The following is a 27,880-nucleotide window of genomic DNA, read 5'->3' as shown; positions in this document are numbered from 1 at the left end:
AATTATTTTTGGTAAATAGTTGATTTTCAAATTGATTGAAAAGAAACAATCTTAAAGGCCTTAAGGGACAAGCCGCTAGTAGGTAAATAAATACCTAAAGTCAAACAATAATAACCCGTGGCATTAGCTCATTGTTAACGTGTCGGCATGCTGGAATTCCAGACAAAGGTCATGCATTCAAAGGGGTGGTTGTCTGTTGGGTAACCGAACACAATTCTAAGATGCAGAGAATGTTTCAAGGCGCAAAGAAAGAGCTAGAACCCTAAGCGAAACTTCGCCCCCTGATATGTAATACCAAATCCCTCAAAATCAAAAACCATCTGTTTTTGCAAATAATTTTATTTCCATTCCAAGGGCCCCTAAAGGCCTCTATTGGTGCAACTGCTATAAATTTCTAAATTTTTAATACTTGAACCTTTTAACAAACTTAAATTTTTTTCACAACTTTATACAAGAAGTGTTTAATTAAAAAAGATTAAACATTTTTTTTATTCTTTCATAATTGATATTTCCTGTTTAGATACTATGATGCATTTTCTATAGAAATTAATTTCCTTTTTCTTGGTTTGATACCATATTAATGTAATCAAATCTTTACAGAAAAGGTTTACAACCACAAAATGCAAATATCATATCAAATCTTTATATTTTTACTAAATCTTAATTAGTTTTTTTTTCATTTTGGCTCCAGCCAAATGTATTCCTCTTAAAAATCATTATTTGAGATTTGACAAATAATTCATGTTCTACTCTTTCTTTCTATTTAAGTAAAAAAACGGGCTTAAAATAAAATCTTAATTTTATTTGAGGCTATACCCCTAGAGGCCTCTAGAAGCGCCTGAGGGAGGGGATGAAGGAAAGTCGACTCTCCACTTTCAATTTCAGTCTTTGAAAGTAAAAAACTATTGGGGGCTTTTTTCTGGCGGTGATTTTAAAATACATTTAGAAATCTTCGTTTGGCCTAAATAAGAATTTTTAATGTAAAGAAGTTCCTTCGTAACACAGACAGGCAAACATCCGGTTACTTTTACTTAGATACAATTTCCAATGTTGATTATATTGATCATCTACTTAATTGTAATCTCTACTAGATAATATATTTACTTCTCGTCTATGTTAAGAATATTAAACCAGGAAGGAAGGAGGTACAATGGAATGTTTTTTACACTAGTACCTAAAGTTTTATAACAACGTTTTCTTATTCGTTGGCTCAACAACTTTGGGGACTTTTGGTGAATTTTAATTGGTTGATTAATTAAGTTGAGCTTCCAAACAGTTTGACCAATAATTGTTATCTACAGAAGAGGGAATTATATGAATTATCAATGGAGATGTACATCAATTTATTGACCATTGTCTTATCCCTTTAGATCCCTGATATTAAACACTAATAAAGATAATTACAGTACAGCAAAAAGTCTTATTAGAAGATAAAGAAGATGAACATAGTTATCTATTGCATCGTATTATAAACAAATTTCCGAGGATATAAAATGTACAATCATAAGCCACGAGAGATACCGAAGGCACGGGCTAAATAGTAAATACTGGTTTCAATCTTATGATTGTACATTTTTATATTTGTAGAAAACTGGATATAATACAATATTGCTTTTCTATAGGCAAGATATGTTTTATATTGACTAGAGTTGGGCTCGATATAATTATCTCGCTATTGGCTAGGTTTATTCAATGTTTTATTTACTTTCTTTTGGTTATCTGAATTCTGACTATTAACCCTATTCTTCCATTATCTTCTCCCTGACGATTTCTTTCTTTAAACTATTTTAGGATCTTAATATTTTTTATTTCAAATTTTCGTCCTGAAAGGGTTAAAATATTTAGTTAACTGTTAAATTTTAGTTCAATATCTTACCACATTACTCATGTATCGCTAGTATCAAATTATTTTAAACTAAGTTTTCTTTTATTTACTATATTATAAATTTAAATTTTCTGTTTTATGGATAGAAATTTAATACTTCAATATAACATGAAATAAAAAAATGAATTTATTCTTCATACAGTAAAATAATGGGTCTTATTGTTCTGGTCAATGAGAGTTTATTACGGATTATTGGAGCACTATGAGTTTTAAACATTTATCGCTTGGAAAATTTGAGCTCATATATAGACATTTATTTCCTATATAGATCTGTCATGGATCTTGATGCAATAAAGTAGGCTGTTTTGTAAATGTTAAAAATCGGAAGATTTCATTAAACAAAAGTTCCCGCAAATATAAGTATTAAATAATCTAGGTATAAAATGTGACTAAATATCGTCATACTAAAGATATTAGAAGAACAGTAATTAAAAAGCGAACAGAGAAACGGACTTGAAATAAACAGACAACAAATATTTTTTAATTAGCATTTTGGTTCAGTATCAAATAATATAATGTTAATTCATATAAGTTTGTCTCATATACTTTCTTTTCCAATAAGTTATATTTAATATAAATATATTTCCTATAACATGTGAGTCAAGCCTAACCCCTTCATGGAGCCCTAACTGTGCAAGGCCTATATCTACTGGGCTTACCTTTTCCTAATATGACCTCACCTAAAACGTAAAAAATCTAGGAATTAAATTAATAAAAAAAATATATACCTATAAACTAATACTGTACCAGAATTTTAAAATAAAGATTATGAAGTAAAATCATCCAGTAGAAGCTTATTTCTTTATCAGAGTACATTAACATGTTATGCAATATCCAAGAAACAATATATCTATTAGTGGTATTTACCTGAAAGGTAGATAATGGCAAATATTTTGCCCAGGTCCGTAGTCGGGAAATAATCTCCATAGCCTACAGTAGAGGCAGTTATCACACACCAGTATAGCGCGTCTGCAAGCCTAGATAGATAGACAGATAGATAGATAGATAGATAGATGGATAGATAGAAATAATCTACATAGCCCATAGTAGAGGCAGTAATCACACACCAGTATAGCGCGTCTGCAAGCCTAGATAGATAGATAGATAGATAAATAGATAGATAGATAGATAGATAGATAGATTAATCGATAGATAAATTAATAGATAGATAGATAGATAGATAGATAGATAGATAGATAGATAGATAGATAGATAGATAGATATATAGATAGATAGATAGATAGATAGATAGATAGATAGATGGATAGATAGAAATAATCTACATAGCCCATAGTAGAGGCAGTAATCACACACCAGTATAGCGCGTCTGCAAGCCTAGATAGATAGATAGATAGATAAATAGATAGATAGATAGATAGATAGATAGATTAATCGATAGATAAATTAATAGATAGATAGATAGATAGATAGATAGATAGATTTGGTTTGTGTGTGTGTGTCTGTCTGTAGCAAAGGGTCTCGCTAACCACTGAATCTTCATGGTTCTGTTTCACAGTGTAGTTACTCGTATATTATGAAAAAGTACAAATGTTTTTTTCTTGGGGTGTACGAGGTAAACCACTCACTTTTGATACAAAAATCAAGGTGGTTGTAGGCTTTAGAGGGGTGTTTTGTATTTCTAGTTGGATGGATAAACCTCTCTAGGTGTCCATCGTCCGACATGATTTACATAATCAATTTCAAACTTTGCATGGTGATTCCTGTAGTAGTTAGGTACGATTCCTATTACAATAAGGTACTATATTATGAGAGAAGCATCTCTATAATCAAGTATTAAAAATGTCAGTATGTCCTTAAACAGAATTCTTCATTTCAGAAGTTTTGCAACAAATTTACGTATAATTTTGTCAAGCCTTACATTTTCATATTTTGTATATTCAGTTTTGACACTCAACAAAAGTTAATGTTCGTCTGTCATATCGTTTCAGAGCTTCGCTTTTATGGATGTTGTCATCCTTGTTAAGATAATGAACAATACTAACCTCAGCTCTCCAATTTCTCTGGCATTGAGATGATCATGGAAAGGATCTCCACTGTTCTCCAGGAGATAAAACATTCCCCCGCCCACCAGCAGTCCTCCAAGCATGTTAGCTACCAACTAAATAGATAGATAGAAAGATAGAAATGTAGATATTACATCCTTATACTAAAGTAACAGGGTGTTTGTCTGTTTGTGTATCTGTGTGTCTGTACCGAAGGATCTCGCTAACCGCTGAACCGATCGGGTTCTCCTTAACAGGGTAGCTTCTCATAGGTCCCGGGAAGGTTTGTAACTATTTTTTTAACTAAAATTAAAAATGATGGGGGGGGGGGGGGCACGCCATCCCCCCCCAAAAAAAAAAAATACTTTTTCTTTTAAAATCTAAAATAAGAAATTGGGTTATCAAATTCAACTCCCCCCTCTTCAAGTGCCCCTAGAGGCCTTTAGGGGCGTAGCCGCTAGTAGATAGATAAAACACCCCCCCCCCCTAACAGCAGCATAAAAATTGTTTGTTTATTCAAATATCGCTGACCACAGAACTGACATTTAATACAATTAAAGAAAGGTTTATTTTAGATCCAGGGTTGGTTTTAGGCTATTTTAAACTTATTCTTTAAGGTTTTGGCTATAATATTACCCTGCCGCTCCCTTAGAAGCCAGTGGTGCTGCCGCTAGTGACACAAAATAGAACTAGTTTTTAGCAGATATAAAAACGCATCAAGAAACTCAAAATTAGGAACTTTAACAAGTTGTAATAAACTTTTTGTCCAGACTTGTTTAGCTTCTATTGAAAGTACAATTACACAATATTATTTTATTTAAAACTTTGAACAATTAATTAATCTTCCCCCAAAAAAACAATGAGGCTTTCACAGATTTTTCTAGATGTTGTTTAAAATAAAAGTATTAAAAGAAAAGCGTTTCTATAATTAGGGTCGGTCCGTCCGTCCGTACGTAACGGATACTTTTTTTCGTTAATTTAGGCATGTTAGAATTGTTCTATCGATTTCAAACTTTGCAAGATGAATCCTGTAGAAGTTAGGTACGACTTAGAAAGCGTAGCAACTCTATAATCTTGACCAGAATGTCAGTTCGTCCATTTTAAACATGTTAATTTTTAAACTTTTTAACAGCTAATTTTTATGTGATAAAATAATCCGATTGGTCTGATTTTTTTAATACTGATTTCTATAATAACTAAGTACAGTGTACAAATCAAAGCATCTCTATAATCAAGTACATGTAAGTATGTCCTTAAACATAATCCTGTATTTAAACAGTTTTTTACCAAGTTTACTTATAATTTTGCTTCGAGTGTTTTACATTTATATTCTGATTATTCAGTTCTGAACTCTACAAGTGTTAATGTTCGTTTGTCCTACCGTTTCAGAACTTTGCTTTTTTGGATATTGTCATCCTTGTTTAAAATAAAATTATATAAATAATAAAAAGAGGCGCTGATTTAGTGTCAACAAAAAAATTGAATAAAAAACTTTTTAGGGTGTACAAAAATTGATTTAATTGATTTAAAATATTTTTTTATTACATTTCTTTCTTTTATTTCAAAAAAATTAAGAATACGGAAAAATATGACGAAGCCCAATCTGTCCTACTTTTGATTCCTGTGACGTCATAGAAATTAGGGAGATGAGAGGAGAAGTGGGAGATAAAACACCTAAAAAAGAGATGGGTAATCCCTCATTTTTATGACGTCACGGGAATCAAAAAAAGGACAGATTGGGCTTCGTCGAAAATACCTAAATTTATTCAAACCTTATAAACAGTACCAAGAGAAAAATTGTAAAAGGTATAAAAAAGTTTACGTCTAATGTACTTTTTCAGAGTTCAATATTATCAAACAATATTAAAGCCTTTTTTATTATTTTTTCTTTCTTGATCTTTTAGAAGAATTAATTTGAATTCTACATATATGGAAATATTTCACGTTAGATGATTTTTATTCATGCATCCGTTTTTTTACTTTTAAACTAAGTTCATTCAATATTTCATATCAATCGGTATTATAGTTATTTATATTATTGTATTCCGCGGATATTAAAGATTAAAACCAGTAATGTTAGCCCCGATGAGCCGATAGTCAGGGCTAACAAAACTTGTAATTTAAAAAAAACAAGGATGACAACATCCATAAAAGCGAAGCACTGAAATGGTAGGACAAACAGACCAAACGGATAATAAGATCACATAAAGATTTGTTGTTTAAAAAGTAAAATAATCAACATATTAAAAATGGACGTACGGACATTTTGGTAATGATTATAGAGTTGCTACTCTTTCTAAATCGTACCTAACTACTACAGGAATAATCAAGCAAAGATTGAAATCGATAGGACAATTCTAACATGCCTAAATTAACGAATAAAAGCTATCTATCTCGGACGGACGTACGGACGGACGGACCGACCCTAATTATAGAAAAGCTTCGCTTTTGAAAATATTTGGGAAAATTGTTTATAATATGATACATGATTTTACAATATTGTTGAAAACCGTATCTAATCCAGCGGATATTGATCGGTTTCGAAGCCATACTGAAAAAGATCTTAGTGTTTTTTTTCTTCAAATTATTCTATGAAAACAAAGTAGTTTAGTTTTTTGAAAGCCGTACTTGACTGAAATACTTATATTCTATTCATAGTATAGACCTATTTTGAATATATCTAATTACATTATGATTGATCATGTATTAAACGCTTTGTTTTATTCAAACTGTTGTTAATTAAACATATAAATAAATTGGTTTATTTTTAGTTTTGACCGTGTTGAAAATTAATTGGTTGGATATACAGACATTAGAGTAAAACACTAGAGGGAGAAAGGGTTAAATAACTGTAACTCCCTATCGCAACCACCTTGTGCAACCTTTCTATTAGATCATTGAAAATCAACCAATGATGTCGCTTATATTAAAACAGCAAAGTAGCAAAAATTTAATTAAAAGCAGACGAAAGAGGTCTTTGAAAAAGGAAGGCAGGTAGTTGTCTATATATACATCTATACTATAGATCTGTTATAAAGACAGATATACTATACATATATGTTGCTAGACGGCGGGAAAAGTTGAAATATTTAATGACTTAGATAGATGGATTTCTAGTTAGATAGAAAATCAAAAAAGATACTACAGTCTGTAAATTTTTTATATGTTCGATCATATATTTTGCCACAACTCTTTCAAAAGCTTTCAAAACAGACCTTTTTTGACCTAATATACTACAACAGTTGCTTTACAAGCCCATGTAATTATTTTTATAATATCTTTCTATTTCATGGGAAACTAATGAAAATACAAAAAAATATGCAATTTTGGGTGTAAGATTTTTCTTTTGATTTTATAGCTTACTAGTGAATCGGTGGTGCGCAGCAGGCACCACCTAAAAAATTATATTCTACGTTATCTCACTTCTGAATATTAACCCTATTCTTCCATTGACCTATCCCCGACTATTTACCTTTTTTTTTCCATTGACCTATCCCCGACTATTAACATTTTTTTTTCTTCCATTGAGCTATCCCTGTATATTAACCTTTTTTTCTTCCATTTAACTATCCCCAACTATTAAACTTTTTTCTTCCATTGACCTATCCCCGACTATTAATTTTCTTTTCTTCTATTGACCTATCCCCGACTATTAACCTTTTTTCTTTCATTGACCTATCCCTGAATATTAACTTTTTTTCTTCCATTGACCTATCCCCGACTATTAATAATTTTTCTTCCATTGAACTATCCCCGACTATTAATCATTTTTCTTCCATTGACCTATCCCCGAATATTAACTATTTTTCTTCCATTAACCTATCCCCGAATATTAACTTTTTTTCTTCCATTGACCTATTCCTGACTATTACCCTTTCTTCTTCCATTGACTTATCCCCGACTATTAACTATTTTTCTTCCATTGACCTATCCCCGACTATAAACCTTTTTTTCTTCCATTGACCTATCCCCAACTATAATCCTTTTTTTCTTCCATTGACCTATCCCCGACTATAAACCTTTTTTTCTTCCATTGACCTATTCGCGACTATAAACCTTTTTTTCTTCCATCGACCTATCCCCGACTATAATCCTTTTTTTCTTCCATTGACCTATCCCCGACTATTAACCTTTTTTTCTTCCATTGAGCTATCCCTGTATATTAACCTTTTTTTCTTCCATTGACCTATCCCCGACTATTAACCTTTTTTTCTTCCATTGAGCTATCCCTGTATATTAACCTTTTTTTCTTCCATTGACCTATCCCCAACTATTAAACTTTTTTCTTCCATTGACCTATTCCCGACTATTAATCTTATTTCTTACATTGACCTATCCCCGACTATTAACTATTTTTCTTCCATTGACCTATCCCCGAATATTAACTTTTTTTCTTCCATTCACCTATCCCCGACTATTAATCTTATTTCTTCCATTGACCTATCCCCGACTATTAATCTTATTTCTTCCATTGACCTATCCCCAACTATTAATCTTATTTCTTCCATTGACCTATCCCCGACTATTAATCATTTTTCTTCCATTGACCTATCCCCGACTATTAATCTTATTTCAATCTCTCTCTCTCCGAACCGTACTACAAATCAAGTTACTCATAAAGATTACTACGACTTTTATAGTTTCGTTTTTTCATCATTTTTAAAAGATTTAATGTCCCTCTCTCTCACTTCCCTTTTCTTCCGTCTTTATTTTAATTTCATTATTTTTATTTAAAACCATATTTATAATTTTGTCTTAATGAAAATTATCGTCCTGAAAGGGTTAAACTATTTAGCTAAATGTTAAATTTTAGTTTAATATCTGAACACATTCGGGTGCGTCGCTAGTATCATATTACATTAAAACTTAGTTTTCCTTGATTTACTATATTATAAACTTAAATTTTCTATTTTATGAATAGAAATTTAATACTTCAATATAATTTGAATAGCAACGTGAAATAAAAAATTTAATTTATTCTTCATAGAGTAAAATAATGGGTCTTATCATTCTGGTCATTGAGAGTTAATTATTGATTATTGAACCAGTATGAGTTTTTAACATCTGACCTTTGGAAAACTTGAGCTCGTTTATAGACATTTATTTCCTATATAGATCTGTCATGGATCTTGATGCAATACAGCAGGCCGTTTTGTAAATGTTAAAAATTGGAAGATTTCATTAAATAAAAGTAATCGCAAATATAAGTATTAAATAAAGGAACTGTTTCAGTATCTTAGGTCGAAAAGGGTCTGTTTTGAAAGCATTTTTGGCAGAGTTATGGCGAAATATCGAACTTATAAAAAAAACTTACAGTATAGTGCTTAGATAGATACCTGGGCTAAACGAATACTGCTTGAATGTGTAAGAAGTCTAAGGTACAAGTTAGCACATTAGATAGATATAGATAGATAGATAGTTAGATAGCCAGAAAGGTTTATAGATAGATACCTGGGCTAAACGAATACTGCTTGAATGTGTAAGAAGTCTAAGGTACAAGTTAGCACATTAGATAGATATAGATAGATAGATAGTTAGATAGCCAGAAAGGTTTATAGATAGATACCTGGGCTAAACGAATACTGCTTGAATGTGTAAGAAGTCTAAGGTACAAGTTAGCACATTAGATAGATATAGATAGATAGATAGTTAGATAGCCAGAAAGGTTTATAGATAGATACCTGGGCTAAACGAATACTGCTTGAATGTGTAAGAAGTCTAAGGTACAAGTTAGCACATTAGATAGATATAGATAGATAGATAGTTAGATAGCCAGAAAGGTTTATAGATAGATACCTTGGCTGAACGAATACTGCTTGAATGTGTAAGAAGTCTAAGGTACACTAGCACATTAGATATATATAGATAGATAGATAGGAAACTAGATGTACAGATAGATAGGTAGATAGCCAGATAGCCAGAAAGGTTTATAGATAGATACCTTGGCTGAACGAATACTGCTTGAATGTGTAAGAAGTCTAAGGTACACTAGCACATTAGATAGATATGGATAGATAGATAGAAAACTAGATGTATAGATAGTCAGAAATCCAAAAAGGTTTACCTGGGCTAAACGAATACTGCTTGTATGGGTAAGAAGTCTAAGGTACACTTGCACATTAGATAGATATAGATAGATAGATAGTTAGATAGCCAGAAAGGTTTATAGATAGATACCTGGGCTAAACGAATACTGCTTGAATGTGTAAGAAGTTTAAGGTACACTAGCACATTAGATAGATAGATAGAAAACTAGATGTACAGATAGATAGATAGATAGTCAGAACTCCAGAAAGTTTTACCTGGGCTAAACGAATGCTGCTTGAATGTGTAAGAAGTCTAAGGTACACTAGCACATTAGATAAATATGGATAGATAGATAGAAAACTAGATGTACAGATAGATATTTAGGTAGATAGTAAAATATCCAGAAAGTTTTACCTGGGCTAAACGAATACTGCTTGAATGTGTAAGAAGTCTAAGGTACACTAGCACATTGGGCAGTCCAGCTACAAACAGACAACGAAAAAATCTAAAAATAAAAACTTGCTTTTTGGTGAATTTTATCAATAAGTTTGTAGGTGGACAAGGTTTAAAAAAATCAGCCTTGTAACGTCATAAAATGAGTTATTATCCATCTCTTTTTAGAGGTTTTCTTTCCCATTTCTCCTTTCATTTTTTTATGACGTCACATGATTGATTTTTGAGACACTTTGTCCTGCCACATAAGTTTTAACATAAAACTTATCTGTTAGCTTGACATTACGATTTTTTTTGTCTTTATTGAAAGCAATAACAGAATACTTTTTACTTAAATGTTTTTCTTATTTTTTAGTTTTTTGGTTTAAAAGCCTTAATTTGAAGTTAAAAGCATTAAGTATTATGTTTTCCCATTAATAAGGCTTTAGTATACTCAGCCTATTAATAAATCTGACCTAACCTATATGTAAAAGTTGTAAACTTTTAAGACTTCAAACAATCATGAATTTGGCTTACTCTATAAAGTTTGCTTTAATCCTTCAAATTAAATGCGGGGAAAAAAAGTATTTTAATCCTTAACTGTGAGTAACAGGATGTCTGCCTATCTTAGATCTCGATAGCCATTGGACGTTTTTATCGCATCGAATCATAACCAGTTTTCCACGGAAGACAAAATAAATGTATATTACAGTATTATATCCGTTTTCTTGGCCCCGAGAGTGCAATGGCCAGGGCCAACAAAACATGGATTAATTTTATTTTTATGGAAAATGGTTAATATACAATACATATTATTTAATGGTATGGCCAAAAAACGGTTTCAGTTCAACGGAAATGTAAAATGACACTTACCTAAGTCCTATCCAGGTTCTTTCATACCATACAGAGAGGAATAATGGTGGCAGAGTTATTAAATCTGACAAAATTCATAACAAGTCAATTTTTTAAATACTTTATCATATTCATTCCAAACCTATTCTGATCCGGTGGATTATAACCAGTTCTTATCCATACCAAAAAAACTATGTCTAGCATCGTAATATCCAGTTTTCTACGAATATAAGAATGCACGATCATAAGATTAAAAACAGTTTTTTTAGCCGGTACCTTCGGCACCTCGGGGCTAAAATAAACTTGTTTTAATCTTGTAATTGTACATTTTATATCCGCGGAAAGCTGTTTATAATACAATGCGAGAAATAACTAATATAATTCTTTTTTGAAGCGAATCTATTTTTGACACTCGTCGAAAATATCACAACGTCATGTCATGTCATGATATACTAGTGAATCGGTGGTGCAGGCACCACCTAAAAAATTATATTCTACGTTATCTCACTTCTGAATATTAACCCTATTATTCCATTGACCTATCCCCGACTATTAACTTTTTTTCTTCCATTGACCTATCCCCGACTATTAATCTTATTTCTTCCATTGACCTATCCCTGACTATTAACCTTTTTTTCTTCCATTGACCTATCCCTGACTATTAACCTTTTTTTCTTCCATTGACCTATCCCCCACTATTAATCTTTTTTCTTCAATTGACCTATCCCTGACTATTAACCTTTTTTTCTTCCATTGACCTATCCCCGACTATTAACCTTTTTTCTTCCATTGACCTATCCCCGACTATTAATCTTATTTCTTCCATTGACCTATCCCCGACTATTAATCATTTTTCTTCCATTAACCTATTCCTGACTATTAACTTTTTTTCTTCCCTTGACCTATCCCCGACTATTAATCATTTTTCTTCCATTGACCTATCCCTGACTGTTAACTTTTTTTCTTCCCTTGACCTATCCCCGACTATTAATCTTATTTCTTCCATTGACCTATCCCTGACTATTAACTTTTTTTCTTCCATTGACCTATCCCCGACTATTAACCTTTTTTCTTCCATTGACCTATCCCCAACTATTAATCAGTTTTCTTCCATTAACCTATCCCTGAATATTAACCTTTTTTTCTTCCATTGACCTATCCCCGACTATTAACCTTTTTTCTTCCATTGACTTATCCCCGACTATTAATTTTCTTTTCTTCCATTGACCTATCTCCGACTATTAATCTTATTTCTTCCATTGACCTATCCCTGACTATTAACCTTTTTTTCTTCCATTGACCTATCCCCGACTATTAACCTTTTTTCTTTCATTGACCTATCCCCAACTATTAATCATTTTTCTTCCATTGACCTATTCCTGACTATTAACTTTTTTTCTTCCCTTGACCTATCCCCGACTATTAATCATTTTTCTTCCATTGACCTATCCCTGACTATTAACTTTTTTTCTTCCCTTAACCTATCCCCGACTATTAATCATTTTTCTTCCATTGACCTATCCCTGACTATTAACTTTTTTTCTTCCCTTGACCTATCCCCGACTATTAATCATTTTTCTTCCATTGACCTATCCCCGACTATTAATCTTATTTCTTCCATTGACCTATCCCTCAATCTCTATCTCTCTCCGAACCGTACTATAAATCAAGTTACTCATAAAGATTTCTATGACTTTTATAGTTTCGTTTATTCATCATTTTTTAAAGATTTAATGTCCCTCTCTCTCACTTCCCTTTTATTCCGTCTTTATTTTAATTTCATTATTTTTACTTAAAACCGTATTTATAATTTTGTCTCTCTTTCTTTAAAATATTTTAGGATCCTAATGTTTTTTGTTTAAAATTATTGTCCTGAAAGGGTTAAACTATTTAGCTAAATGTTAAATTTTAGTTTAATATCTGAACACATTCGGGCGCTTCGCTAGTATCATATTACATTAAAACTTAGTTTTCCTTGATTTACTATATTATAAACTTAAATTTTCTATTTTATGAATAGAAATTTAATACTTCAATATAATTTGAATAGCAACATGAAATAAAAAATTTAATTTATTCTTCATAGAGTAAAATAATGGGTCTTATCATTCTGGTCATTGAGAGTTTATTATTGATTATTGAACCAGTATGAGTTTTTAACATCTGACCTTTGGAAAACTCATTTATAGACATTTATTTCCTATATAGATCTGTCATGGATCTTGATGCAATACAGCAGGCCGTTTTGTAAATGTTAAAAATTGGAAGATTTCATTATATAAAAGTAATCGCAAATATAAGTATTAAATAAGCATTAAAAAATTAAAAACAAATGTTGAAAAGGTTTCGTGATTTTTCCCCAATTGTTCATGTTTTTGACAACTAATCTTTAAATTCTTATACATAATTTTTGTGCTTCGCTACTTATGGATGTTTTCATCCTTGTTTACTAAACATTCCCTTTAACTCTATCTTTATTCTTTACTATTGTGTTTGGCTATAATGAAACACTTGAATGAGACACCCCTAACCCCCCCCAAAAAACTAAAAAAACCACCCCCCAAAAAATTTTTTTTACATTTTTTGTAAAATCTCAGTAACTGCTAAACAAATTGGGCTCTACCCTTCTGGGAATATACCTACTGGTCCTTTAGTGGTTTTAAGCTATTTTCTTGGGGGGTGGGACACCCCATCCCCCCAAAAATAAAAAAAAATCCCAACTTCTAAAATTTTTATTTTTTTTACTTTTGTAAACAAAAAACAGTAATTGGAAAGTGGGGGAACCCCACTGCTCCATGGGGCGCAGCCCCCATGAACCCCCCCCCCCCCCCCCTCCTCCCAAAATTTTTTTTATTTTTGTGTATGCGAACAACCTAGGTTTAATTTATCGAATTGAAATTTTGTGTATCCAGCAAACAACCTGGGTTTAATTTGTACGAATTGAAATTTTTGTGCACAAAACGCACAACCTGGGTTTAATTTTACCACAGTGTAATTTAACAAAGAATAAATTTTTTGAATATTTCTATATAGGAGGGTTGACTTCCCATTACTTCATAGGGCGAAGCCCCTAGAGGCTAGGGGCGAAGCCGCTCGTATTATATATGGTTCTACATCAGAAAGAAATTGGGGTACAGGAATAATTCTATAGAATGAAATGTTAAAATTATTATCAACTAAAATTTTCCTATTGCAAAGTGTCAATTCTAGGGAAAAAACTAATAAAAGCAAACTTTGTTCTTTTCAAGTACACTTTTTTTGGTAAAGAAAATAAAAAAAAATGTTATTCATGATATTTAAAAAAAAATATCCTATTGTATAAAGTAGTAATGATTTTTTTGTATTTTCCTTGAAATGAAGCTTCAAAATGCTCAAGGAATGGTTTTAGGCTATTTTATCTCTAAATTGAACGTTTTAGATCTTCTACCTCCTCACTCTCATGCAAGGGACAAAATCACTAATATCATAAAAAGTAGTCAGCTGGATATTTCTTCAGATTTTACGCTTGTTGTCGGGTTCGAACCTTAATTAATAACTGGTGTATCTTAGAAAAAGAAGAATACATTAGCTATTGGACAGCAAAGTCCCTACAAAAAAGAACAGAAAGCAATTTTCTAGCAAAGGAAAAGGGTCTCCACCACTTGGGCCAGGTAGTTTAATTCATTCATCTATAAAACAGCCGGTGAATTTCTTTGTGTTTAACTTTCAGACAAAAGTTGTGCTATAAAATGGACATGTGACCACTGCCGTGTAGATTTTAAAGTTTTTTTTGCAAGCCGCAGCTACTTTTTTTTTGTAATATTTAATCGACTAAACAATCTACTGCTGCAATTAAAACGAACATATTTTGGACAAAACCCAAAGAGAAGACAAGAAAATTTCATAAAATCAACAACAAAAAAACAAGGATGACAACATCCATAAAAGCGAAGCTCTGAAATTGAAGGACAAACGAACATTAACACTTGTAGAGTGTCAGAATTAAATAATCAAAAAATTATTGCATAAGCATAAACAAAATTGTAAGTAAATTTGTTGCAAAACTGCATGAATACGTCTTACTATTTAAGGACATACTTACATTTTATAGAGATGATTTGCTTATACATTGTACCTTGTTGTAATAGAAATCAGTATTCCAAAAGTCAGATGAATCGGATAATTCTAACATAAAAAAAATTGATGTCAAAAAAGTAAAAAAGCAACATGTTTAAAATGGACTTGCGGACATTTTGGTAATGACTATAGAGTTGCTACGCTTTCTAAATAGTACCTAATTACTACAGGAATCACCATGCAAAGGTTGAATACTGAAAGGTTAAAATTAAAGTAATTATCCCTTTATCCCGTGAAGAAAATCCTTTAATGTAAACACTTTGGATTTACAGGTAAAATGGAATTGCCAGAATAGATCTAACTTTTTACACAACACTATAATGCTAAAAGACAAAAGTGTTGTAGATTAATTTTTAAAAAAATTACCTTCGTGGGACATTGTATTTATTCACCTAGCTGGACAAAGTGTTTAAAAATCAGCTTTGTTACATCAAAAAATGAGGGATTATCCATCTCTTTTTAGGGGTTTTCTTTCCCACTTCTTCTCTCATCTCACTCACTTTTATGACGTCACATGGCTGATTTGTGATACACTTTGTCCAGCTACTTATCATTGTAAATAAGAGAGAGGTTAATTTTTGGTATTTTTATTTTAGTTCAAGTTAGGTTGGGTTCGGTTATATTATGTACAGGGTAGCCCCGCAATATAAAGACCCCGAAGTGAGTACAGTGCTCATTAGATACTCTAAGGGAAAGCCTTTCACAAAACTTGTAAGTGAACTCTAATGTAGTAAGTATACTACATATATTCTTTGAAATACAAGTATGTAAAATAAATAAAAGGATCGAATATGTAGGTATGTTTGTCTACGTTTTTGTATTAAAGTGATAGACATAATATATCTAGATGGTTTATCTGACCCCAAATAACGTCAATAAAACTTAAAAAGGGATTCCTTTAGCAGACAAACACCTTTGTTTATTTTTTACATTTAAGCAATGAGGCGACGAAATTTGTAGAAAGCTAAAATTATCCTAAGCATTTTAATTATCTATTGCTAACTTATTATATGTTTTGTTTTGTGCTTCACACTATAATCGAAATAGATTTTTACAAGATATAATTCACCTAAGAAAAGTTTTATATGCATCTATTTATAGATGACTCATTATTTGAAAGAAATGAAAAAAAAATGCTTTTTGCTGAACACAGTAATAGTGTCTGACTGATTATGACGTAACAAAAAAAAAATTTGCCAATGAGAGGCCGTTATTGACCAATGGTAAAATTTATAGTGGCCTCTCATTGGCTAATTTTTTTTTGTTACGTCATAATCAGTCAGACACTATTACTGTGTTCCCTTTCCTACCAAAATCTGTACATAATTTCAATCAATAGCATGGCTGGTTTGTTCCATAAATATTATTCTATTGGCTGATTTAGAGATTATGTCTCTATATTAAATCTATTGTTGAAGTAATGTCTTTGATCTAGAATTTGTATTACTTCTAAAACAGGAAGTATATACCATGACAAGTGATGAAATGAAATATTCATATGGTTTGTTTTGTAAGTATACAATGTAAATAGGATAAATCATATAAATTCCCTATGTCGTACCCTTCCCAAAAATAGTGATAAACCTTCCCTGAACCTTTGAGAAGCTTGACTTTACAGGAAAACCATATCTGTTCAGCGGTTAGCGAGATTATTCGGGACAAACATCAGACAAATATCCTGTAACTTTTATACAATGATATAGTAATCTTCTCTCCTTCTATTGGATAAACGAGCTGACCCAATAAATGAGGTTCATATTTGCAAGCTGAATTCACGACATATTTTGCCTTGCCACTATACCCACATATATTCTATATACATTACTAGCGGCTGCGCCTCTAGCATTTAGCGGCTCTGTATTTAAAGTAGCTAGAAAAAAAGCTTAAAACCATCCAAAAACTTTAATCTGATAGTTTGAAAATGTAGCCTCCAATCATAACGGGACCTGTGTGAAGCTTACCTAAAATAAAGGACCAAATATTATAATAGTTATTGAGATCTTAAGCTCCAGACAAAAAAACGTATTACTTTATATAATAGGAATAGCGGCTTCCGGTTCGGTGATTACCGCGATCTTAAGGGACGGACAGACGGACAGACGGACATACGGGCAGACAGACAGACGGACGGACAGACGGAAAGACATAATTCTACTTTGTATAATAGACTAGCGGCTACGCCCCCTAGAAGCCTCTAGGGGCACTTAAGGTTGGAGGAGAAAAGTCGACATCATAAAATTTTTAATTTGAGTTTCAAAAGAGTAAAAAAATTATTTTAGGGGGAGGGGGGTGAAAACACCCTCCCCTGAAATAGTTTAAAACCTTCCCAGGACCTATAATAAGCTTCACTGTAAAGGAGAACAATATCGGTTGAGTGGTTAGCGAGATCCTTCGGGACAGACAAAAAACGCTTACTTCTTTATATAATAGGATTGACTTGTTATAACAATGTTCCTATGATTGTCTCTAGTTCAGTGAGAAAGTTCCAGGTTGTTTCTGCCGCCAGAAATCTGAGCAACATGCCCAGCGTAAATATTACTCCCAGTGCAAAATCAATCTGAAAATATATATAAGAGTTAACAAGCCCTTTATAGTGCCTATAAAAATGTCATCATACAATACCATCAATGATAGGCCAATACACAGACTAAATTACAACTTGCAATTACATCCGCGGAAAGCTGTTTATAATACGATGCAAGAAATAACTATTCTGACTAATCAAAAAATTGATAATCAAAAAAAAAAATGGCGAAGAAACACAAAATTTCATTAACATAGACACAAATACTACTGCCTACGAAAACAATATCTGTCATATTTCGTAGTTTTTTTTTATTCTTATGTATTATTTACATCTTTACATGGAGGGAGGGGACAATGGGCTGTTTATTACAAAGTTTAATAATAGATATGTCATATTAATTGGCCCAACAACTTTAGAAACCTTTAGTGAATTAATATTGGTTGGTTCATTGAGTTGAGTGTCCAAACGTTTCAACCACTATTTGTAACCAACAGATGGTTTAATTAAGTGTTTCATCATTTGCGATGTATATCAATTTATCGGCCATCGTCTTATCCCTTTAGATCCCTGCATACTGTATATGTCTTTTCATTTATTTGTTTGTTTTTTATGGTGGAATACCAGCTGTGTATTGATATTAGCTCAGAGGGTAACAAATATATAGAATGTCTTTACTCTTTTCCATACCATATCATTGATTGTTTAGTTTAGCAGATAAAGGGTGTGCAAAAAAATGCGGACTTTTTAAAAATTCAAATTGCCCGGCTTGTGTTATTAGTATAAAAATATCACGCATATCATTAGAACTGCTATGAACACATTTTTTAATAGCGGTTCTAACGGTATGCAAGTATTTTTCTACTGTTAAAACAAGCCGCGCAATTAGAATTTTAAAAGGTCCGCATTTTTTGCAGACCGTTTAGGTTAATAATAAAATAGTTAGATATTTAGCTATAATTCAACCGTTTATCTTGAATAACTACCAACCAAATCATTTACTCCATATAAATCAATTAGCAATACTTAAAAACCTAAGAATAAAATAATAAAAAATCATTAGTGAGAGAATCCTCACAACAAATTCAGCTATCTATGATATACAAGCCAAGTAAAGCCATTTAATCTGGATAATCATTTAACTGCGGAATCTTAAATTTTTATTGCAATCTTTTATCGTGACAAGCAGATGAGAAATCGTAGCCAGACGGACAGAAGGACAAAGTGAGTTATCTGGTAGCTCTGCTTCTACATAAAAAGAGTTCTTCTTGAGACAAAGGCCATTTTTATAATTTGTAAGTTGAAGAAAAAGTTTTAGTTTTCATATTAAAGATTACCAATGAAAAGTAGAATGATGTCTGTCCGTCCGCCTGTCTGTCTGTCCGTCCCTTAAGATCTCGGTAACCACTGAACCGATTGTATTCTACTCTTCATTGAATTGGTCCTGTGGTGGTGTTTTTTCTTGGGGGGTGGGACACCCACAACCCCCCAAAAAACAAAAACAAAATTTTAAGGTACTCTGTAGCAGCAGTAGGTAGGCTGTAGCACTATTTTTAGGTACCTAGTTAATTTAAAATGTAGTGGTTGCAGCACCAGAGGTACTGATTTTTTTTTTAATTACCTCTCTTGGAAAAAAAGCCCATAGAGGGTAGGGGCGAAGCCGCTAGTTAACCATAAAGCATTACCAAGAATAATTGCCCAATAAAGAATAACTTTAACCATATTTTTCCATTTCTATAATATAATTGTTTCTTCAGAGAAATTAGAGGTAGAAACAAGGATGGTAATATGAATAATGTAAATGTAGCGAAGCTTATGAACATTAAAGCAATTAATGGATAGTTGAACAAATAAGTCGAATATTATTTTTATAAATCTACTACCACTAAAAATTCATATCTATCAGAAATTATTGATAAGGCTTACTGACATAATAATGTAGCAATTTACTTGAAAATCTTATAAAATCTAAGAAATTTATTTTAATTAGAAGCGAAGAAAATCACGTTTAATATTTATTTCGCGCATCGTATTATAAACAGCTTTCTGCGGATATAGAATTTACAATTATGAGATTAAAACCAGTTTTTATCCCGAGGTGCCGAAGGCACGGGCTTAAAAAAGCTAGTTTTAATCTTATGATTGAACATTTTTATATTTTTAGAAAGCTGGATATAATACGATGCTAGACATAGTTTTTCGTATGGAAGAGAACCACCAAATTCGAATGAATACGAGAAAAGCTATTACAGGCAGAATTACAAAAAAAAATTTTGGTATGATGTTTTAACATCCATTATACTGTTTCTTTATCCCCGATAAATGGTCCTTAGATGCTGGGATCTGAAGGGATAAGACAATGGCCGATAAATTGATGTACATTTCCAATGTTGATACACAAAATATCACCTTCTGTAGATTACAATTAAAGGTTGAAACGTTTGGACGCTATAATTAGAGAATCACAACTATTCAAAATTAAATAAAAATCCTCAAAGTTGTTAGGCCATCGAATAAGAAAACGTTTTTATAAATCTTTGGGGACTAGTGTAATACGCAGCCCAAAGTCCCCTCCCCCCTGCCTCAGATGGCAAATTTGTAGACAGGTTTTGTCTATTTCAACTGGTAGACTTTTTGGCAAGCAGGGTAAAATAAATTATATAGAAATGGTCTTTGAATTATCCTTTAGGTCCTATTATATGTTTTTTTTTATAAAAAAAAGACCCTATTGGAATTACAAATAACTTAAAATAAGTTAAATTAAAATTAAACTCAGTTGCCATTTTTTAAGATCATTTATTCTTTCCATTTTAAAATTATACTTTACTATTTTAATTAATAACCTTTTTCATTTAGTGACGTTTCCTTCGTTTTAAAGGTTGTTTTGATTACTATTCTACAATGTATTACCATAAATCGTTTATGTTTAACGACTAATAGTTAACAAGTAAAAATTCATGAGAGGGTGTAATTAGTAACAAAACCCATTTAAAAGGGAAATTGCCATAAAACTAACTTGTTGCCAATTGTACTAAAGATATAACTGGTATAATTACTGCCTATACAGACAATTTATACCATTAGTACTGTTGGATAATTTTCTTTAGCTACTAGTTTCAAGATATAACAAGGTTGACAACATCCATAAAAGCAGAACAATCAAACGATAGAACAAACGAACATGAACACATGTAGAATGGGAAATAGTCTAAAAGTATAAACAAAATTGTATATAAACTTGTTGGAAATTACGTAAATACAAGATTATGTTAAAGGACATACTTACATTTTGGGACGTGTTTAAAAATGCTTCACTTAAGATATTGTATCATGTTGGTCTAGGAATCATTCTTCCATAAATGAGTTGAATAAAATAAAGAAATAGCATGTTTCAAATGGACCAACGGAATTTCTGGTAACGATTATAGGGTTGATTCGCATATATTGACGAGCAAACCCTACTTATAGAAAAGCTTCGCTTTTCAAAAATGCAACAATTATTAGAACAGGAACAACTATCTAAGAATGTTTTTTATTTAAAAAGAACAGTTAGCTGTAATACTGAAACGATCTAGAAAATTTAATAAGAGAATCAATCTGCGTCAAGACTGTATAATCTGGGATCTAAAGGGTCAAGACAATCGCCGATAAATTTATGTACAAAATTACCCCTTCTGTAGATTACAAATAGTGGTTGAAACGTTCAACTTAATGAATCGACAAATCTAAATATGATAAAAGTCCCAAAACGAATAAAAAAAACTTTGGAGACATATTAAATATTACAATATTGTGCACCTGAAGTGTTAAAGAATCAACCCAAGAAACACATTCTTCCATCAAACCTAAAACAAAATAAAAAATGAATAAAATTCTCTATTATTTAAAAACTTTTGTATATAAATGATTAAGGAAATTGATAAGGATTAGATGTATCTGTTAGAAATATATTACTACATTTTAGCTGAGTGTTTTTAAAAGCGAAGCTTTTCTATGATTAGGGTCGATCGATCCATCCGTCCGTACGTCTGTAACGGATAGCTTTTTTTGTTAAGTTAGGCAGGTTAGAATTGCCCTATCGATTTCAAACTTTGCATGGTGATTCCTGTAGTTGTTGGGTATGATTTAGAAAGCGTAGCAACTCTATAATCATTACCAGAATGTCCGTACGTACATTTTAAACAAGTTGATTTTTTTACTTTTTTAACATCAAATTTTTATGTGATCTAATTATCCGATTACTCTGATTTTTGGTATACCGATTCATAGGACAACAAAGTACAATATTATAAGCAAAACAACTGAAAGTGTAAATATGTCAATAAACATTACCCTGTATCAAACAGTTTTTCAACAAATTTACTTACAATTTTGCTTCGACTCTTATACATTTATATTCTGATTATTTAGTTCTGACACTATACAAGTGTTAATTTCCGTTTGTCCAACCGTTTCAGTGCTTCGCTTTTGTGGATGTTGTCATCCTTGTAATGTAATGTTTAAAAGTTAAAGGTTTAGTAATTTTCAGTAAAGCACGGGTAGAATCCTGTAAGGTTAGTCCTATCTGAAAAGAATGGCCATAGTTAAAAAGGCGCAGCTACTTTAAAATCATCTTCGGACAGTCACTAAGATTTTTATGGTTGATGTCGACTATTTGGTTTTAATAATAAGTGGCTATAGCTGACAAATTATCTACATAACAATTCTAAATCGTTATCTCATTAACCCTTACAGCTCGGGCCCCAATTCCCACCTTAATAGATCGGGGGGGGGGGGGGGGGCTCCAAGAGCCCCCCCCCCTCTATCTCGGCTCCTATTACAGATAAAGACGTAAAATTTTTTTCTGGTGGTTCATGTGTATTTTTAGAGAAAATTACTTTTTCTAGTCATAACAGCCAGGCCGCTCCTTAGCCGCTTTTTAGCGGCCAGCCGCTAAATTTTAAAACAGCTGTAGAGCGGCCAATTTTGCAGCTAGGATGACCAAATTTTAGGACGAACTTTTATTTTTCATAACAAATAAATTACTTTTTCTGATCATCGCCAAAAAACGGCAAATAACAGAAACCGCCATTTTCGGCGGTTACGGCGGTAAAACGGCGGTTGGCGGCGCCGATTAATATTTTTATCTGTTTGATGTTGCTCAAGGATTTACCAAAAAAATTTATAGGACTCTAGCTGTAATAGAAGCCAGGATATTCATGATATATGTCTGTAGTAAAAGCCGGACAAAAATCGGTCATAAAGTCGGTCAGGGAGCGGTCAAACGGTCATAACACATTTTTTCTCAGAATGTCATTGATATCTAAGTATTCACCAAAAAAATTTTATGTTTCTCCTTATACACAAAAGTCATAATGTAGAAATTAAGATTTTTTTAGAATTTTTTTCTAATTTTGGTGCTACCCAACCGACTTTGACCGGACACCACGACCGACACAGACCAGATATCCTAATAAAATCAACTCTTGCCGACGTATAATTACTAAACTTAAAAAGTCATGAAGTCACAGCACTCCATCTTACCTACAAAAAAAATGAGATTGAAAAAACTAGAGGGGGGGGCTCTTGGAGCCCCCCCCCCCCCGATCTGTAAGGGTTAATATTCGTTTAAAGTTTCACTAACAACCGTTAACACAAAAAGGAAAATAAGATATTATTAAAAGCGAAGCTTTTCTATAATTAGGGTCGGTCCGTCCGTCCGAGATAGTTAGCTTTAATTCGTTAATTTAGGCATGTTAGAATTGTCCAAACGATTTCAAACTTTGCATGGTGATTCCTGTAGTAGTTAGGTACGATTTGGGAAGCGTAGCAACTCTATTATCATTACCAGAATGTCCGTACGTCCATTTTAAACATGTTGATTTATCTACTTTTTTAACAACAATTTTTTTTGTGATCTAATCATCCGTTTGATCTGATTTTTGGTATATTGATTCCTGGGACAACAAAGTACAATATTATAAGCTAAGCAACTCTATAATCAAGTTCTAAAATTGTAAGTATGTCCATAAACATTATCCTGTATCAAGCAATTTACTTACTTTGTCCTCCCGTTTCAGTGCTTCGCTTTTATGGATGTTGTCATCCTTGTTTAATGTTTGTATAACTTTTTGACAGGGATTACTTTCTTTTTTATTAATTTTTAAAAATTATTAGTAATACAAAAAGTTAAAAATTAAATTGCGTAAAAAAAAAGTTTATCATGATAATAAGAACTTGTTGTACAAAGTTGTAATTATTTATAATTGTTGCTAAACTTATTATAATCCAAGGATCTAAAGGGATAAGACAATGGACGATAAATTGAGTAATATCCCCAATGATGATACACAAAATTATCCATTTTGTTGTAATTAGTGGATTAACGTTCGGACACTAAACTAAATGAATGAACCAATCAAAATTCAATAAAGGTCCCCAAAGTTGTTGTTGGGGACCCAACAAGGATAGGGCATTTGTTAAAAAAAATCTTTGATTTAATAATTATTTCTTCATATATTTTTGGAGGGCATTTAGATCATTTGTGGGAAAAGAGAGTTGTAGATTAATCCTTTTATATAAAGTAGTAAGCGTTTTTTGTCTGTCACGAAGGATCTCGCTAACCGCTGAACCGATATTGTTCTCCTTTGCAGTGAAGCTTCTTATAGGTCCTGAGAAGGTTTTAAACTATTTTTGAGGAGGGTGTCTTCACCCCCCTCTGCCCAAAAAAATATGTTTTTACTCTTTTAAACATAAAATTTAAAATTGGATAAGGTCGACTTTTCCTCCTGCAACCTTAAGTGCCCCTAGAGGCTTCTAGGGCCGTAGCCGCTAGTGTAATTATAATTAGCTCCTACAGCCCTGCATTTCCCAAAGGGGAAGATAAAAACCAGGCTATACTGGTATAAATTTTGATGTGCTGAAAATGGATTGCCTATTTCTTCCCTAATTTCCAAAGTTGTACTACAGATTACCCATTTATTGCAAACGCTATTTTCAGGTACTCCGGTCAAAGGGAAAAGCGATATAATGTATAAACTATTTATACATTATACAGTCAAAATCTTAATTTGTCAAATTTTGATTTTTTTAAAGTATCAAGCTTTTTTAGCTAGTAGCAAATTGAGATAGGACGCGGAAGCTAGGTACACTTTCGGAAACTAAAATTCAGTACATCTAAATGTTCCCTTCTTTTGTGGTTGTGATAAGGATAAAGGGAGAAGTAGTTTGTGCTTGTATTGTGTAAAATCCGTAAGTTAGCTTCCGTCGAAAGCTATTATTAAGTCTAATTGTTATTAAATATGCATTTAATTATACTATGCGTTTTTTCAATATTAAGAAAGCTTAGACTTAATAATCGCTTTCGACTGAGCCCAACTCACGAATTTTATGCAATACAAGTACAAACTAATTCCCCCTTTACTTCTGGAGTAAAAAAACAAAAAACAATTTAACGGGGAGTTTGACAATCTTCCCCCAACCCCCACCAATTTAAAATTATTTATTCCCTAAAAAGATCTCCTAAAATTTAAAAATGTTATTGTTTTTTTTTCTCGAGTTTAACAGATTTTACAAAGGATTATTTGCTAAAATGAACAAAAATATCGATCTACTGCATCTTATGAAAATTTATAATTTCTATAAAGGTTGCCTAGGTTACATGGAGGGAGGGGGCATTTTGGCTGTTTATTACACTATTCCCCAAAGTTTTATAAAAACGTTTCCTTATTCGTTGTCTCAATAACTTTAGGGACTTTTATTGTATTTGGTTTATTAAGTTTATTGTCAAAACATTTCAAAAAATTAACTGTACCCTACATAATGGCGAATTTTGTGGATCATCATGTGGGATGTACATTAATCTATCGACAATTATCTTATCCCTTTAGATCCCTGCAAAGTTGGTAAAGTAATCAATATTTTCACTAAATTTGTTTGCTTTTCCTCATTTTACTTGACAACTTTACAAACATTAACACTAAATTTTATTTACTTTAAAATTATAATCTAACTTTAAGTATAAATTATAAAATTTAATCGTAATTATATTGTATTTTATGAAAAACAAGGATGACAACATCCATAAAAGCACTAAAACTGTAGGACAAACGGACATTAACACTTGTATAGTGTCAGAACTGAATAATCAGAATATAAATGTATAAGAGTCGAAGCAAAATTGTTGAAAAACTACTTGATACAGGATAATGTTTATGGACATACTTACATTTTTAGGACTTGATTATAGAGTTGATTTGCTTATAATATGGTACTTTGTTGTCTAAGGAATAAATATACCAAAAATCAGATCAATCGGATAATTAGATCACATAAAAATTTGTTGTTTAAAAAGTAAAAAAATCAACATGTTTAAAATGGACGTACGGACATTCTAGTAATGATTATAGAGTTGCTACGCTTTCTAAATCGTACCTAACAACTAAAGAAATCACCACGATAGGACAATTCTAACATGCCTAAATTAACGGAAAAAGGTATCCGTCACGGACGAACGTACGGACCGACCCTAATTATAGAAAAGCTTCGCTTTTAAAAACATCAAAAAGATAAATCTTATGACGTTTCGTCTGCCGTGCAGTCAACACTGCTATAAGCTGACCGGTTTCTACATTTTTATTTAGCTGCAGCCGAGCACTGCTTAGAATTAATTGATCAAAAATAATTTACTAATATTTTTTATTTCATGGCTATTGCTTCGTTATTTATGGATAAAATTTAAAAGTTAGCTCGCTGCTGTTTTACTTTTTGTTGCTAACAAGGCTATTCACATATAAAACAAGGATGACAACAATCATAAAAGCGAAGCTCTGAAACGGTAGGACAAAAGGGCATTAAAACTTGTATGGTGTCAGAACTGAATAATCAGAATATAAATGTATAAGAGTCGAAGTAACATTGTAAGTAATTTGTTGAATAATTGCTTGATGCAGGATAATGTTTAAGGACATACTTACATTTTAGGACTTTATTATAGAGTTCCAGGAATCAGTATACCAAAAATGAGATCAATCGGATAATTTAAAAATTTGTTAGTAAAAAAGTGAAAAAATCAACATATTGAAAATGGACGTACGGACATTCTGGTAACGATTATAGAGTTGCTACGCTTTTTAAATTGTACCTAACTACTACAGGACTCACTATGCAAAATAACGTACCTAAATTAACGAAAAAAGCTTTCCTCCACGGAAATATGGACGGACCGCCCCTAATTATAAAAAAGCTTCGCTTTTAATAAGAAAATTCAAACAAGAACAGAGCTGGATCTTTAAATCATTTCAATGGTGCGCCAAATCGTGGTGCACCGAATTTCAGCCAATCACAGCGCGGCATTTCGTAAAATGCTGTGCTCTCATTGGTGGAAAGTTGGCTCACCCCGATTTGGCGCACCATTGAAAGGATTTAAAGATCCAGCTCAGATCTTCATTATTAGCGCAGTAGTAACAAGGTAACAATATTCTTTCTATTTAACTATAATCTAGGAGGAAGGAGACAAAATCTCTAATTTGTTTGCTTAAAAACTTGGTGGACTTTTAATAACTTTTGATTGGTTGGTAGAAATTAGCAGAGCCCACCGAATAATTTCAATTTACAGTAAAAAATTTTGGGGGGGATTTTTTTCTAGGGGCGATTTCTATTGGGAGGGTGTTGTATCCTCCCCTAAAATAGTTATAAACCTTCCCGGGACCTATGAGAAGCTATCCTATTAAGGAGAACCCTTTTCAACGGTTAGCAAGATCCTTCGGTACAAACACACAGACAAATAGAGAGACAAATGGACATCCTGTTACTTTAGTACAAGGATTGTCTCATCTCTAAAAATCAATGACTATAATAGAATGATTAGATTGAAAGAATTTGTGTCGAGACTTTTGGGACCGTATTTTTAAAAATCGTTAAGGTACAGTTAGTCGTGCAAACGTCAGGACATACCCTAGGTATAGAATAGCATAGCTTCTTTATATATTTAAATGTCTGCATTTTATTATGAATATAAAATTATATAAAATTTGTGACACTAGAATATTAAGGATGCGACAA

General features: G+C 32.1%; 1 protein-coding gene across 4 annotated transcripts in view; it reads right to left on the bottom strand.

Moving 5' to 3' along the window:
• Window positions 1-27,880, bottom strand: part of LOC145329104 (calcium-activated potassium channel slowpoke-like) — a 282,479-nt gene that overhangs the window by 121,502 nt on the left and 133,097 nt on the right. For all 4 annotated transcript variants that reach the window (XM_080173138.1, XM_080173139.1, XM_080173140.1 and 1 more), the window contains exons 9-14: window positions 21,638-21,684; window positions 17,772-17,872; window positions 11,221-11,286; window positions 10,330-10,420; window positions 3,889-4,004; window positions 2,753-2,862 (exon numbers count right to left, since the gene is read on the bottom strand). In XM_080173138.1, the coding sequence (XP_080029264.1) occupies window positions 2,753-2,862; window positions 3,889-4,004; window positions 10,330-10,420; window positions 11,221-11,286; window positions 17,772-17,872; window positions 21,638-21,684 (531 nt within the window). The remainder of the gene's footprint in view (window positions 1-2,752; window positions 2,863-3,888; window positions 4,005-10,329; window positions 10,421-11,220; window positions 11,287-17,771; window positions 17,873-21,637; window positions 21,685-27,880) is intronic.

The sequence above is a fragment of the Acartia tonsa genome, chromosome 9 (genome assembly GCF_053477335.1).
Source record: "Acartia tonsa isolate MP-2025a chromosome 9, ASM5347733v1, whole genome shotgun sequence".
Classification (NCBI taxonomy): domain Eukaryota; kingdom Metazoa; phylum Arthropoda; class Copepoda; order Calanoida; family Acartiidae; genus Acartia; species Acartia tonsa.
This window is presented reverse-complemented; position numbering and strand designations above follow the sequence as displayed.